This window comes from Corylus avellana, chromosome ca8 (assembly GCF_901000735.1).
Source record: "Corylus avellana chromosome ca8, CavTom2PMs-1.0".
Classification (NCBI taxonomy): Eukaryota; Viridiplantae; Streptophyta; class Magnoliopsida; order Fagales; family Betulaceae; genus Corylus; species Corylus avellana.
The window spans coordinates 8041296-8056231 of NC_081548.1; the positions used below are offsets into that span (position 1 = coordinate 8041296).

General features: G+C 35.3%; 1 protein-coding gene, 1 non-coding gene and 1 pseudogene across 2 annotated transcripts; 1 reads left to right on the forward strand and 2 right to left on the reverse strand.

Moving 5' to 3' along the window:
• Positions 1 to 1813: 1813 nt before the first annotated feature.
• Positions 1814 to 10630, reverse strand: LOC132190420 (pentatricopeptide repeat-containing protein At5g10690). Its single transcript, XM_059605410.1, has 12 exons — positions 10365 to 10630; positions 10100 to 10282; positions 9862 to 9994; positions 9653 to 9750; positions 9032 to 9193; positions 8855 to 8923; positions 8339 to 8474; positions 7063 to 7295; positions 4275 to 4352; positions 3786 to 3854; positions 2593 to 2769; positions 1814 to 2103 (listed from the first exon to the last, which is right to left on the reverse strand). The coding sequence occupies exons 1-12, from the start codon at positions 10590 to 10592 to the stop codon at positions 1852 to 1854; spliced, it is 1818 nt and encodes a 605-aa protein (XP_059461393.1). The 5' UTR covers positions 10593 to 10630; the 3' UTR covers positions 1814 to 1851.
• LOC132191157 (small nucleolar RNA snoR86) lies at positions 5463 to 5590 on the reverse strand. Its single transcript, XR_009441189.1, has one exon. It is a non-coding gene; the product is annotated as a small nucleolar RNA snoR86 (small nucleolar RNA).
• A 243-nt stretch (positions 10631 to 10873) lies between the features above and the next one.
• Positions 10874 to 13313, forward strand: LOC132189904 (uncharacterized; annotated as a pseudogene).
• Positions 13314 to 14936: the final 1623 nt, after the last annotated feature.

Sequence of the window (14936 nt, forward strand, 5' to 3'; positions counted from 1 at the left end):
ACGCACTTTTAGGTCCCTCAAACGCACACCCAAACAAGCTCTCAGTCGAATTGATTAGCAATGATCAGAACACTCAACAGATAATCTATTATATTAATGATTTCTCAATAAGTAGTGTTTTCATTATCATTATGACCATTTTCCATTAATTTTTCTGTAACCTTATTTGCAAAATACTTGGGTAATCCACCAATGAATTTTTCTTTCCAATAAGATTGGCTATTTTCACTTCTAACTAATATCCTAGACAAAAAATACATCCTTATGACATCTAAAATCTGTCAAAGTTAGATCTTATATCTATATTTTGAGGGATCTCCTATAAAATGTTTTGCTGTGGCTAATATTAAAGTATTCACAGCATCCATTATAGGTTGTCCTGCTTCATTTAAAATTGGATGTCCTATAGTGGATCAAGATTGAAAATCCAGATTGAATACCCAATATAAGATTTCAAATGCTCATATTTGTAATAATGGTATTTGCATTAAAACTATGTTTGTATAAGTAAACAATATTACTTGGAAAATTATTTTAGGAAATCCTTTCATTGCATTATTATATCGGTTTGCTACTGAAGAAACAGGAATTAGTACTAATATATTAGGACAGCAAATTAAATTTGATTTTAAATTATAATGCCTCCCATGTCAAAAGATGTTAATCTTTCAAAAGAAGTTTCTTTGTCAAAAACTAGTAATATCATTACAAAAAGAAAAGAGAAACAAATAATGTTTTTAAAACAAGATTTGAAAAACAAAAGATTTGAACAACAATCGAAAGAACCGCTCTTACAACAAAAAAAATTAATAATTTCCAAAAACAAACAAATAATTTAGTAAAAAACATATTGTTCAGTTACCTTATGAATCAAGTTTTAATGAAAAAACAATACCTACAAAAGCTAGACCTATTCAAATGAATCATGACTTAATAGAGTATTGCAAAAAAGAAATACAAGATCTGTTAGAAAAAGAATTAATAAGAAAAAGCAAATCTCCTTGGAGTTGTTCTGCTTTTTATGTACAAAAAAAATGCTGAATTAGAAAGAGGAGCCCCAAGATTAGCTATTAATTATAAACCATTAAATGAAGCATTAAAATCGACAAGGTATCCAATTCCTAACAAAAAGGATTTACTTTCAAGATTACATAAGGTCACTATATTTTCAAAAATTGATATGAAAAGTGGACTTTGGCAAATTCAAATAGATGAGAAAGATAGATATGAGACTGCCTTTACATTCCCTTTTGGACATTATGAATTGGACTGAAAAATGCTCGTAGTGAATTTCATAATATTATGAATGACATCTTTACCCCTTTTACTGAATTTTCTATTGTCTACATTGATGTTGTGTTGATTTTCTCTAAATCCATTGATCAGCATTGAAGCATTTGAATACTTTTGTTCAAATCATAAAGCATAATGGACTAGTTGTATCCCCTGGAAAAATAAACCTGTTTCAGAATAATATTCGTTTTCTTGGACATAATATATTTCAAGGAACCACTACCTCTATCAATAAATCTAATTCAATTTGCTGATAAATAGAACTTAGCCTTAAAAACCAGCTTGCAATGAGAGGATACTCAAGAGCTTATAAATACCTAGTTAAAACCATTCTTAAGCTATATTGGACACTTAGCATCACAACACAATTGTGAAATTGAGAATTAGACCCAGCTTCTCAACGCAGAACAATTAGAAACTTCTTGTTGATGTTGGAGTATGCTGGTGAAGACGGAGATAGTCTCTTAAAGATGATATTTTCGCTACAATCGACTCAAGAAAAATTGAATTTACAAGTATAGAGTGAGAGAAGAGGCTTCTTTTTCTTTGATTTATGTTCTACAGACAGAAAGTTCTTTGCCCAGGCAACTCTGATACAGAAGGTACGAGCCTACACAATTGTTCTGCTGTAAAAACTCCAAGAGCCCTTGAACTTGAGCTGAAAGAACTACCATTTAAGTATCTGTATTTTACAACAATAACCAACTTGTATCTCTTTTCCAAGATTAGATCAACCACGTGACCAATAGATGTCGTGGCTGTTACGCAAGGAGGTGGACTTCTCATCATTGTGGAAAGTGGAGTATCCAACTGGTAAGAACCGGCACATTTGTATTAGCTTTTTATTTTTATTGCATCATCACACAAAATTGAATTTCTCAACTAATATAGCATGCAGTAGTCAACTCTATGTTACAATCTTAGTTTATTGTAGTAATTTGCAACGCCAGAAATGACATCAGTTACTTCTAATTAGAGTAATGCTACTTTTTATACCATTTTATCACACTCGGCTCGCACCAACTAACATAATCTTTCTTTTATTTTATTTTTAAATGGTTGATATAAAAGGTCACTTAAAGTATGTCACATCAACCAATGTGAAATGACTGGTAAATTGATGTATACAACACTGGCTAGAAAAAAGCATGTTGTTCAAATATTATTTTTATACCTGTATTAATTATGAGTGAGCTCTAACAAGATGAACCTAAAAACTCTGAAGTAACAAAGTTCTAAACTGGAAGCTAAATATAAAAGCAGCTCAAGAATGGGTAGCTGAAAGAAAAATAAGCAAACCTCATAGCAGTCTTCACGGTGCAATAGTCCAATACAGCTGCCCCAGTCGTCAATAATAGGCACAACTGGATTTCTAAAGAAGCGCATTACCACCTTCCTTAGGGTGAGGGTACCATGTAGGGGTCCTGCTGCTTCAAAAGGAATCATGATAGTCTCAATTGGTTCATCCGGTGATACCTGAAGGGACATGGTGAAGTTACGCAACCTAAAAGAAAATTTTCACAAACCTCTTGCGACATCACAATTAAGAAGATGATCCAGAATTTTTCTCGTTCTTTTTACACATACAACACCATTCTATCACTACAATGTAACGCTTGTGGAGATTATCCAAAGTGTGAATTTTCTAAAGGGAAGCTATTCCAGTGAAAAAAGGCAACCTTAAAGGAGCATTAGTTGAATGCTCTTTCAAGGGAAAGCGGAGTCAACTTTAGAAAGAATAACCTTGCAAAAGGATTTGACTTCAAAAGATATTCTTTCGAGGGAGTCCAACATGATCTATCATCACCTTCCTAACCCACCCTATCGGAGTATAAAACATTGAAGAAAGAGGAGACGAAATCCACCTCACAATAATGCATCAACCTAATTAAGTTAATACGCCAATGAACCACATCATTGCTAACAATCCTAAAGTTAGACACTTTAGCATCCATATTAGCAACACCAACTGGGATAGAGAAGAGGGAAAGGAAATAGATAGGAAGGTTAGAAAGAGTACTCTTTATCAACATACCCTACCACCCTTAGACAAGCAAAATCTTTTCTATCTAACTAATCTTTTCTCCATTTTATCAAAGATAGAATCCCAAATAAACTTAGACTTAAACAGAGGACCCAATGGGAAGCCCAAATATTATATAAGCAAAGATGAGACCATACAACCTAGGATACGAGCCAACCCACTCACATTCGGAACATTACCCACAGGAACCAATACCGATTCAGCCAAGTTAAATATTTCATAGGAAAATATTTAATTCATTCTTACTTGCTCAAAGGTGTAAAAAAAAAAAAAGTGCCATTGAATTCAATCACACTTTTCATGTCAGCAATCTTCCATATAAGAACCACTCATGGTAAAAAGCAACTATACATGCTCTAGCGCCTAAAATATGAATCACATTCATTAACAGTCATCAGGACCTTATATACTTTCCACAATTTGAGAAACAAAGAGACAAGCAGAAAACCTGAGGCAGTAGACGAGGACTGAACATGGATTTAGTGAATCCCAACAAGACTTCTATACGAAGAGCAACCTGCATTACAGAGGTATAATGAAGTCAATATGCATATATATACGGCAACCTGAACACAGCATGATTACCATGCCAGGAGCCAAAAACTTAAAAAAATAACAAATTAAGGAAAGAAAACACCTAGTTTATTAACTAGCACAAAGACGGGTGATATAATAAGGTGCAACCTAGAAGATATAACCTAAACAAGACCCTTAACACAAGATTTCTGGATATAGGTTAAAAATTTAGGAACTTAAAGGGCACCTAGGCAGTTGATCAACACCACTAATCATTTTTTATTTTTTTTCGAGCTTCTTGAAAATCAAGATATCATATTCCCATCTGTCACAAACATCTTATAGTGTAGTTTAGCTCTTTTAACATTTTTTTTTTTCTTTTCCCAATATGCAATCATGGAAAGTAAAACGCATTACATACCAAGCCACCACGACTTGTCCAAGATATTCCCTTCCATCTCTTGATGATATTTGTAAGATTTTCTATAGCCACCTCAACCTGAAAATAAATAAATAAATAAATAACACCCAAAGACATAAATGAAGATGGAAAAGTTCAAGTTTTTTATTTCCATGTGCTACTAAATATGTAGTCAAGACTACAATGAGTGTAACAGAAAACATGAGTCACAAATCGCTAATTCATTCGTGTTTACAAAAAGAAAGAAAGAAATGGAAGTGTTTTTTTCCAGTCAAGAAGTACTCAGCTTCCATCACTGCCCAAGTGTTACGAAAAATGCACTAACATTCACAGACATATTAACTCAGGGGTGGAGCTAAGGGGGTCATAATCTGGAAACAGAAAAACCTTTTTGTGTCACTTTCTAGTGGTGGCCCCCGCAAAAAAAATTACAGCCCTTTTTTTTCTAAGCACAAAAAAATGCAGTCCTTATGCATCTTATAAACACTTTATGAAAACCCCTCAAAAATCTTTGATATTCAATATGTATTGTAGATGCAAAATCAAAGACTCACCACTAGTACTTGTTTTCTTTTAAAATAAATTAATTTTTAACTCAAGTAAATAGTTGGTCATTCAAACTTCATTAATTTTATCAAAACCAAGTAAGTTTGTGAGGTTGACGTCATACATTTTCCTTTCTGGAGTAGCTTTCCAAAATAAAAGACAAGAAGCAATACACATCAAAGCTTTCCAAAATAAAAGACAAGAAGCAATACACATCGAACAAGAGAAGAGATAAGAGTAAAAGGAATGATTTCAACTAAATGAACCTTTTCCCAAAATTTTTTGCCTTTTAACAAAGACAATGAACATGATTGTCTTTTGGGGCTTTACTATTGTGATCTATGGATTCTGGTATTATTCTTCTATCTCTATTTTTCTTCTTCTTTTGTAAATAATATTCTTCTATCTTTATTTTTCTTCTTCTTTTGTAAATAAATATTAGGGCTTAAAATTTTAAATATAACAATTGTTTTCCTGACAAATCAATAAATTTTAAAACGGTGATATAGATGGATATATAAAAATGGTAACAAATCCTTGAATCAAACAATTTACTCGATCTGATGATCATATATATTCAAGTAATAAATTAGCATATGTATAATTTTTTTTTTGATAAGTAGAGAGATATATGTAGAATAGAATGTTGCGACTTGTTCGAGGCCATAATCAAAACAAACGGATTTGATAGGCACGAAGAATCGCTTTAAGAATTTTATATCGCAAACCTTCAATGCAATTTGCGCCATCTATTATTGACGCTCTTGCTTTGCAAATTGGCTTTCTGGCATTTTCATCTCTCAAAATTCAAAGAACAAAATAGAAAAGAAGAAGAAAAAAGGAGAAAAAACCCTAACCCTAACCCTAACTGGTGCAACCGATAAGCGAAATAAGCTGGCCGTTTAGCATATGTATATATAAATGATCATTGTCATGGACTTTCTTTTGTTTTTTATTTCTTATTTTTGTTTGCTTATTAGTGTTGGCTGCTGCAAATAATAAATTGTGGTTTCACATGGTAACATTCTGTTCATAAATTCATGTGTTTGCCCACTGTCATGAAACCCCAAAAAAAAAAACTAACTAAAAATATCTCTAGATTTGTAGAATATCCACATCCCAATATGGCGTATGCTTGAGACTTGCATTTTTGTTTCAAACTATAGTTGAATTGAAAATGCTTGTGTCAGCCGTGCATGACAACATTATGACTTATGAGAGGATATGCTAAAATAGGGAAGGATATATTTTTTTTGAATTTTTTTTTTTTTTTTTGTGAGTGAAGTGACCTCATGAAAGCCATCTTTGTGTGCTTGTGGTGGGGTTAGGGTTGAAGAATTTGTTCATCTAAGGAAAGCCGTCTAAATGAAATACTCAATTTAAAAATTGTTTCCACCCTAGGACACTTATTATATAAAGTCTGAAACAATATAAGTCTTGTTTCAATTGTAAGTTGCATGATGACCTCACACATCAAAAGCTCTTTAAGCTGTTAAAACTAAAAATAACTCTGAAGACAGCAACTTGATTCTTAATGCACAGTTGCATCATTCTCCCCAGTTGGAGAAATCTCAGCCTTGAGTTTTGAAGTCTCAAAGAAAGAACGAAAGAAGGAAAGAAAAAATGTATGTGTTGGCTTAGTTAAAGAATAAGATACTAAAGGCCAAAGACCATCACCAGCTGTGAATTGCAAGCTGCTACACCAAAACAAGTTTGAAAATTTCCAGTCATGTTACTGGAATAAAAACAAGGGTAGGACATGTGACAAATTTAGAGCAAGCAGAAATTTTACCCGAGCAGTCAGCTTGGAGATCTGTGTGATCAGATTCTAATCCAATATAACTTCTTTTTTCTCAGTAGTCATCATATATTCTTAAGTTAATATTAAAACACTTAAAAAATTTAGACCAATTAACAAGAATGCAATTCAGAGAACGTAGGTGAAACTTATGCTAGTTTGATTGACACAATATGCATAGCATGTACTCTCATATCTATCACTCGCAATAAGCATCTGGGGTTGGCCTTCATTATTGCAAACTTGATTTCAATTTTTATGTTATAAAGCAACAGTGTCAAATGATGGCAACCACCTTAACACATTCTTCTCCAGGCAGGGTATTCTTTTGTGATAGGCAGTAAAGTTGCATTATCAAGGAAAACACAAGTAATTGGGGAAGAAAGGACATTTATGCATGAAAAGGCATCAATGTTTATGACTATGTGAAACCAGATCTAGTACCTGACCATCATTTAAAGCTGCCTCCATGAGAAGATTATCAGCTTCTTCTTGAACTTTCAGGGAGATAGTTCCAGCAGTATCTGGCCACATGCACTTATGCAGAGTTTTGACCATATCATAATCTCCTCTGCCAGCAAAAACACGCATCAAGGAAAGATAGAGATGAGGTTTTGGTCGCAAGTCCGGGCTCCCTCCAGCCTGCTTTAGTATTTCTCCAAATATACAACAAGCATCTAAATATCACAGAAAACGATTAAATTTGTAAGTATCTAACTTGTGTGTATATATATATATATATATATATATATATATATATATATATTAGTTATTCATACATCAGAACTGAAAACAGGATCTGATATCTGCCTTGAATCACACTTTATCAAGCCTTCAAGTAACAGGATGCAGATGACAGATATTGATGCCACTAACAGAAACCACTTTTTGTAGAGTATATGCATAAACATCAGCATGCAGAAATACAAGCTCTTTTTCAACAATATGAGCTTGGTGCTTCTCAGCCTAATTCACAGGATGTAAGATGAGCTTATTAGTTTTAATTTAGAATTAACCACTCGAGTTTCATAATACTCTTAATACCAAAATAGCAATTCTGTGTCATCTTTTGAACATGTTGATTCTTCGTTGCATTGCATTTTGTACAATAAAACAGCGGTTTCTACATAGGTTCTCAGATAACATGACACTCTGAAAGCACCTAAGTACTTCATCTATGTTGCCCCAAGTAAGTGCCACCATCATTCAAATCTTTAATATAATCATTTGAAAAGAAGTAAAGGATACAGTTGGTACATTATGGTCATTTAGACAGGAATATATTCAAATTATATACTTACTATAAGATATTGAATGTTGCCATAACAGAAATATAAGTAAAACTGAGAGAATAGAAAGGACATTGCAATGTGATACTAATCAAAATGAACTCCAACTCCTGTTTCTTATGTCAACCAATTCAATTTGGACCTTCAAATATTAAAAAAAAAAAATAAAAAATAAAAAATAAATAAAAAATCTCCAAATCATATGTTGTCTAGTTCAGTCTGATCAAAATATGATATTCTTCTAAGTATAAATTATGTTAGCATCACTTTCCTATATTTCAAGTCATAGTCATGTCAGCATGATGAGCAACTGCAAGATAAAAAGGTTTTAGATATGAAGTTGGATTTCAACCATACAATCCAAATCTGATTCCAGTATGCAACCTAGTCACTGTCGCGTAATTGTGAAGGAAAATTCAAATGCAGCATACCCATGACTGCACCACAATTTAGCAATGCATCGACTATTGCAGTGTACGCCGTTCGATCTATAAACAAATCATGATATGATTTCATTTCCAGCACAATCTTCTGAACTGAGAACAGATTCTTGCAATGCGCAAAACCCTACCAAAGAAAAATGACAAAAGGATTTTACTAAGAATTTGTATCAACAAGACAAATACACAAATTTAAATTTAACAAAACAGAAGCTAAAATAGCCCATTCCTCAAAGACAAAGCCCTGCTAATTTCATCCTACTGAATGGAGGATCAACAATAATACCAATTTGTGATAACACTGAATCAACAAGGACAAGTTTTACAGGGGAAGATGCAGAAATTTTGCATTCATCCTTGCACAAAAAATGCTATGACATAATAACTTTTAGATTCTGTAGAATTATAAATTTGTTTAGGTAGTTGGATAATTCTTTACAGTATGCAAATATGAACTTCTACAAACTAATCATTATAAACAGTTAGATAAAGACAAGAAAAACTGACCTTAAGTAATGTTGTATATGTGACAACATCAGGGAAAAGATCATCACGGCCAAATTCTTGTGCTTTGTCCTGAAAAGCAAAACCACAAGTAAATTTTAGTAATCTAGGCAATTCCCTTGAGCTACTTAAGAATAATTTTCAGGCTCTAAACTGGCCTTCCGGATATATGCTTGTGACCTTCATTTCCTTCAACACATGCATTGCTGCATCCAACTTTTCAGTCTTGACACAAGCAAAGATTAGAGTATTATAGGTGATCTTATCAGGCTTTAACCCTAGACGTAATATCTCTCTATACGCAGTTATCGCAGCTTGTGGAAGGCCTGTGTTTATATATCCCTGAAAGTACAAAACAGAAAACAATTAAGCTACATAATTGCACCTTTAGAATTATATCATTTGCATCTCATGACCACATCAACATGTTAAATTCGCAAAGCCTAAAAGTGTGTCTTACACTATGATTTCGCAAACCAAAAGTACAATTTTAAACTAAATCGCAGAAAATGTATTGTTTATGAGTGCATTTTTTTAAAAAAAAAAATTGAGATTTGAAAACGTAGACAAATATTGATTTTCAAATCGCAAGCATGGAGGTACGTTTTTAAAATAACCTACAGTTTTAAAAGCTAAACTACGATTTTACCAAACGCTTAACTGTGTTTTTAGAAAACATGTTTCAAATCATTCGTTTTAAAATCATTATTTTTAAATCGCATGTTTTGAAATTGCAAGCAAAGAAAAAAAAAATCATACAATCCTGTTTTTAATTTTCTTACAGACGGATCAGCGCAGAACCTTCATTAATAAGTTGAATATTGAGATTGAGGGACTGCCGCCTTCACGCAGCACAAAACCATATCGTGCAAGAAGGCCATTAGCACGGCGTAAATCTCCTGCACTACAGCAATCCAAGTGAAGGCATATCAGTGAGCATTATGTGATTACAGCTTAATAAGTCTCAGTGTCTAAGTGAAAGTAGAAGATTCTCAATTTCTAACACTGACCAGCTTCAATCAAAGCATTTAGTAGGCCGTAGATAAGTGGTGCCGACAGCTTTGGACTCCCAACAGCAGTACCTTGCTCCACCGACTCCAATATTTGAAATGCTTCATCGATTCTTCGAGCCAAACCCAAGCCCTTAACAATTAGATAAATACATTAAAAACAAACAAAAACAAAGGCGTCCATCACGCTCACAGAGAGATATACGACAAAAGAAGACATTTTCTTTTATTGAAGTACCTTCAGAAGTGTACCGTACGTGACACTGTCAACGCCACAACTGTCCGGCTTTGACATTTCGTCGAACATCTTAAGCGCCGAATCAACGTCACTGCAGTGAACACAGGCCTCCAGAACGGCGTTCATGACGATGGTGTTCAGCTTCCCATACCGTCTCTTTGCAAGCTCAATCTCCTCAAATATCTGCAACGCACAAAATTGAACAAATAATTAGCAAATGAATTTCAGAATTCTTATTCACAGAGAGAGAGAGAGAGAGAAAGACCTGGCGAAGCTGCCTTCGGCGAGTGAGGTGGACGATACGAGAAGTGAGGGGCTTGAGATTGGGTTTGTGGGGAGAGGCTTTCCTGACCAAACGACGCCGCATGGGAATAGTGCAACACAGCGCGAAAGAGAAGCCCGGAATCGGAGTCGGCGAGTGAGGGGGCGAGAAGGCGTGGGTATGATGCATTGTTGGTAGCAGTGAACGGCGAAGGACCGACCCATCAGCCATACAAAGCACCAGAGAGAGAGAGAGAGAGAGAGAGAGAGCAGTGGATAATGCGAGAGAATGGAATGGAAATTTGTAGTGAAAATCATTGGCGGGTAATGTTGATTGGTGCACATCAGGCTGGGCTTTACGAGCCAGGCCCATAAAGGAAGTCCACGTATACGTTACTGAGTTATTGGTGCACATACGCTTACCGAGTTTTTCTGAGGCCCAAGTAAACTATAATATGGGCCAAGTATATGTGACTGTCTTCTTCTCAATGACTCGAGCCCACTGAGCATAGCATGGCATCTCTTCTCGCCTCGCCATTTCGTTCACCTTCACATACTCCAGCTCTCGCTTTCCCTTCTCAAGCACTACAACTGGGGCTACCTTTTCCTCTCCCCGGCGCGTCTGGACTCGGCCCTCGAACTCAATGAGTGAACCCGCCGCACACGAGGACGGCAACGGCGTGAAGGCGGAGAACTCCGACGTGCTCGTCCAGTACGTGGTGCTCCGGCGAGACCTGATTGACACGTGGTCGCTCGGAAGCGTGGTGACACAGGGCTGCCATGCCTCCGTGTGTGCTGTCTGGTCCCACAAGGACGATCCTCACACCGTCGAGTATTGTAGTCCCCAAAACATTGATTCTATGCATAAGGTAAAAAGCCTTGTTCTATTCTTTAATTAATGCGTTTCATAATTTTCTCCGAAGGTTAGATTAAGAATGTTCCAAGAGTGGCAAATTTTACTTGCTAGCAGAAATTTATATAATATGTATGTATGAGAAGAGGCATGGCTTCCAAATTTTACTTGTAGAATATGGTCTAAAACTTTTAAGGTTTTGATTCATACATGTTTTCCTATGAACCAGCTAATTGCCTAAAACAGACCTACTTGAAATTCATTGTATTTTTCAAAAATGTAGGTCACTCTTGAGGTGAAAGGAGAACCTCAGATCTTGAACTTGTCAGAAAAGCTCACAGCTGGTGGCATTGCTCATAAACTGTGGATAGAACAACCTGAAAACATTCCAACTTGCCTTGCTACCAAGCCCTATCCCAAATCTGTAGTATCATCATTTTTTAAGAAGCTGAAACTCTGCAAGTGAGGTAACCTTAATTTCACCAACCCATTATTTTTTATGTTGTTTTTCTGTTGGGAAATGCCTGAATTATGTAGTTGAGTCGCTGAGATTGAATGAATTTGAATCACGAAAGCTCAGGCTGCTCAGCCCTCACCCTTGCAGAAGGTTTTCAATCCAAGCCCTATTCCTGAACCACTCCACCCTCCAAAAAATAAAACGAGTCCTATTCAATTTCGTTGTCTCATTGGCTTGCCGTCACCGACTCTTGACGCTTACCGAGAAAAAGAATTGCAGCCCGGGAAAAAGATGTAATCATTCTGTGGCCCAAATAAAAACAATGCAGCCTATCTGAGGAACAAATAAAACTAAGGCAACTTTTTTTGGGCGTAAAACCTTTTTCAGAGAACATTTTCCCCAATATTGGGTGTTTGGGACAGCTGAAAATATTGGTCAAACTGAAAACGTTTCGGTTGACCAAGGAAATTAACGTTCCCCTGAGTATAAACCATTTTTTGCCTTCTACCTCTCATCTCCCTTTCCCCACACCCCCCAAACACATTTTCGCAGCTCCCTTACCTTTTTGATTCTCACACATGATCTCTCTCTCTTCCTCCCTATCCTCCTTCACTGTCTGCATTAGAGTTCTCGTGTATGAAGTACTCTTGTCCCTCTCGCACGTCCTTCTCATCTAACAAAAAAATTTCGCATCTTGTCTTTCTCGGATCTCTTCTACATCTGATCTTTCTCCATTTATTTTTGACAAATAAACCTTTTTGGCAGCCAGAGCTTCACTGCTCCTTCCTGTGCAAAGATGTACCTTGTATTCTTCTTGTTTAATTTGTTAGTAATGTTTATGCCATTGAGTTTGTGTTTAGCTGGCTTGTGAGTTAGGCCCATGGGATTCACCGAGTCAAATTGTCGAACACCTTGTAAGCAAGTGCACTCCTACTCGAAGTGGAGTATTCTTTCAATCTAATTTCCGCTCCTTTTTACAATCTCAATTCAACACAACGAAAGGACTCTACTGACCTTTATGGTTGTTCTTTTGTACTTACAATTAGTTAGGCACTAACTTGTGTAACTTTATTTGGCTTATTGATATTTAATCCTGCTTATGATGTGGAGATATTTCTATATTGCGTTATGTTTATATCTTTATGGGATATTATATGTTTTTATCTTGCATTATCATTCATGTTTCTTCTTCCAATTCATCTTCAGCCAAAAGGTCCCACAAGAAAAGAAGTCGTACCAACAGTGAAGTTCATTGTTATAATCAGATATTTGAACAGTTGAAAGAGGTTGTAACAGCACTTAAAAGCTTTCAATAAGAGTTTAGTCAATGCAGATCACCTTTATGAAAAAGTGATGAAGATGAAAGGATAAGAAGATGTTATACTTGGATATGCATTTGACCACTTGATGTGTGATGAGAAGGCCGCAAGAGCCTTTCTGGCAAAGAAGGTTAAACTTAAAAGATTTGGTTAGACAAATTCTTCAACAACCATGGAGATCATGAAGATCATAATTTGAATATTATATATATATATATATACTAACTTGATTGTAAATTGTAATAACATATATGATTGAACATGGATGGTAATACTTTGGCCAAAACTTGGATTATAATATTTATGGTTGAACTTGAATGGTAATATTTATAATTGAATTTTTGTGGATTGTTTTAATGTAAAATTGTGAAAACTGAAATATAATTCAAAAGGTTAAAACTACACAAAGGGAGATAGATCTTCCTATTACGTCATGGAGGAAGCGAAGTAACATAAACGACAACAAGTAAAACAAAAAGACAAGCCTTTGATCTGATCATCTGGGTATGTATATATGTCACTGAACGACCAAGCGTTTGGCACAGATGGTGCAGTAGTGCTTGCGCTTGTTCCGGAAGTAGAGAGGCACGAAACAGAACCTCCACTGGCTCTGTATGTCGATGGCTTGCACCATCCCTCCGCAGTACGGACACGCACCTGGCGCTGCCTGCCTCGACACAACCCTCTCGTCCTCATCGCAAACAAACACCAGACACATCCTTTTTTTTCTTTCTGTCTCTCGATCTGTCCGATTTGTGCTGATAATTTAGAACTTGGAATATTGGAATTTAGGTGATGGATTTTGGTGAACGACGATGTTGATTGTTGATATGTTGTGTATATAGAGGATTGAGAATGGTTTAGGTTGGGGTCTCGATTCTCGAAGGATTTAGGTGGGTCTGGGTTCCACGAAGCCTGGAAATCTAGAAATCTTTTGTGTATGAAGCGCGTGTGTAGAAGATTCTAGCCCCGAACCGATTACTTTTTCACGAACTTTATCTCCAAAGAATCTCATCTCATTCTGGGCGGCTTATACGATTTGGGGCTTTAAGGTGACAAGTTTAAATGACCATTTTCTTATATTTAAGGGAAAATTTCACTTTTTTTTTTTTTATTTACATCACTGCACAAGCGTAGGGAAGAAAGCAAGAAATTCGAATTAGTGACCTCTATTTCATTGAAACATAGTCCCCAATTGATTAAGCTATCTTTTGAAGACTAAAAATTTCATTTAATTCTCTTGAATTGTCATATCTTTCTCAATTACTCCATAAAAAAAATAAATTAAAAAAAAAAAAAAAAAACTCTCAATTTAGTATATCCATATTTTAATTTCATTATTGCATTAGTGTGTGTTTGCTTTCCTACCCATCTTGGTAGATGTTCATTAATATTTTATATATATAATTGTTGGGACAAGTTTAACGCCCCGAAAATTAATTAACTAGTAATTAATTTCATGGTTTGTCTCCCAGCGTTATTCCACTCCGAACAATACTCAAGGACTTCTACTCCTCGAAAACAAATGATACTAAACAGCGAAAACAAAAACATTCTATAAATATAATTGTTACAACCAAAGCGTCTACCAAGGAACATCAAAATAGCTGAAATCACACTATACAAGTCATCATATTTACAAGGGATTCATGTTAAATCTTAATATGCAAACATCCATAAAAGCTTTAAGTCTACAACATAACTCAAAGTACTAGTTATCATGAATACCTGCCTAAACTTGCAATAAGTCCTTAAGCATCTCCTAGGTCGAATCCTTCAAGATAACCGGATGCTTCGCGGTATCCATCTTCTGCTAAACTATCTATAACAGCATAGTTGTACATATGGAGAAAAAATGGAAATAATACAATGGTAAGTCCGACGACTTAATGAGTATAAATGCACATGACGTATCTGTCATTAACGAGTAAACTCAGTTGTTTATAA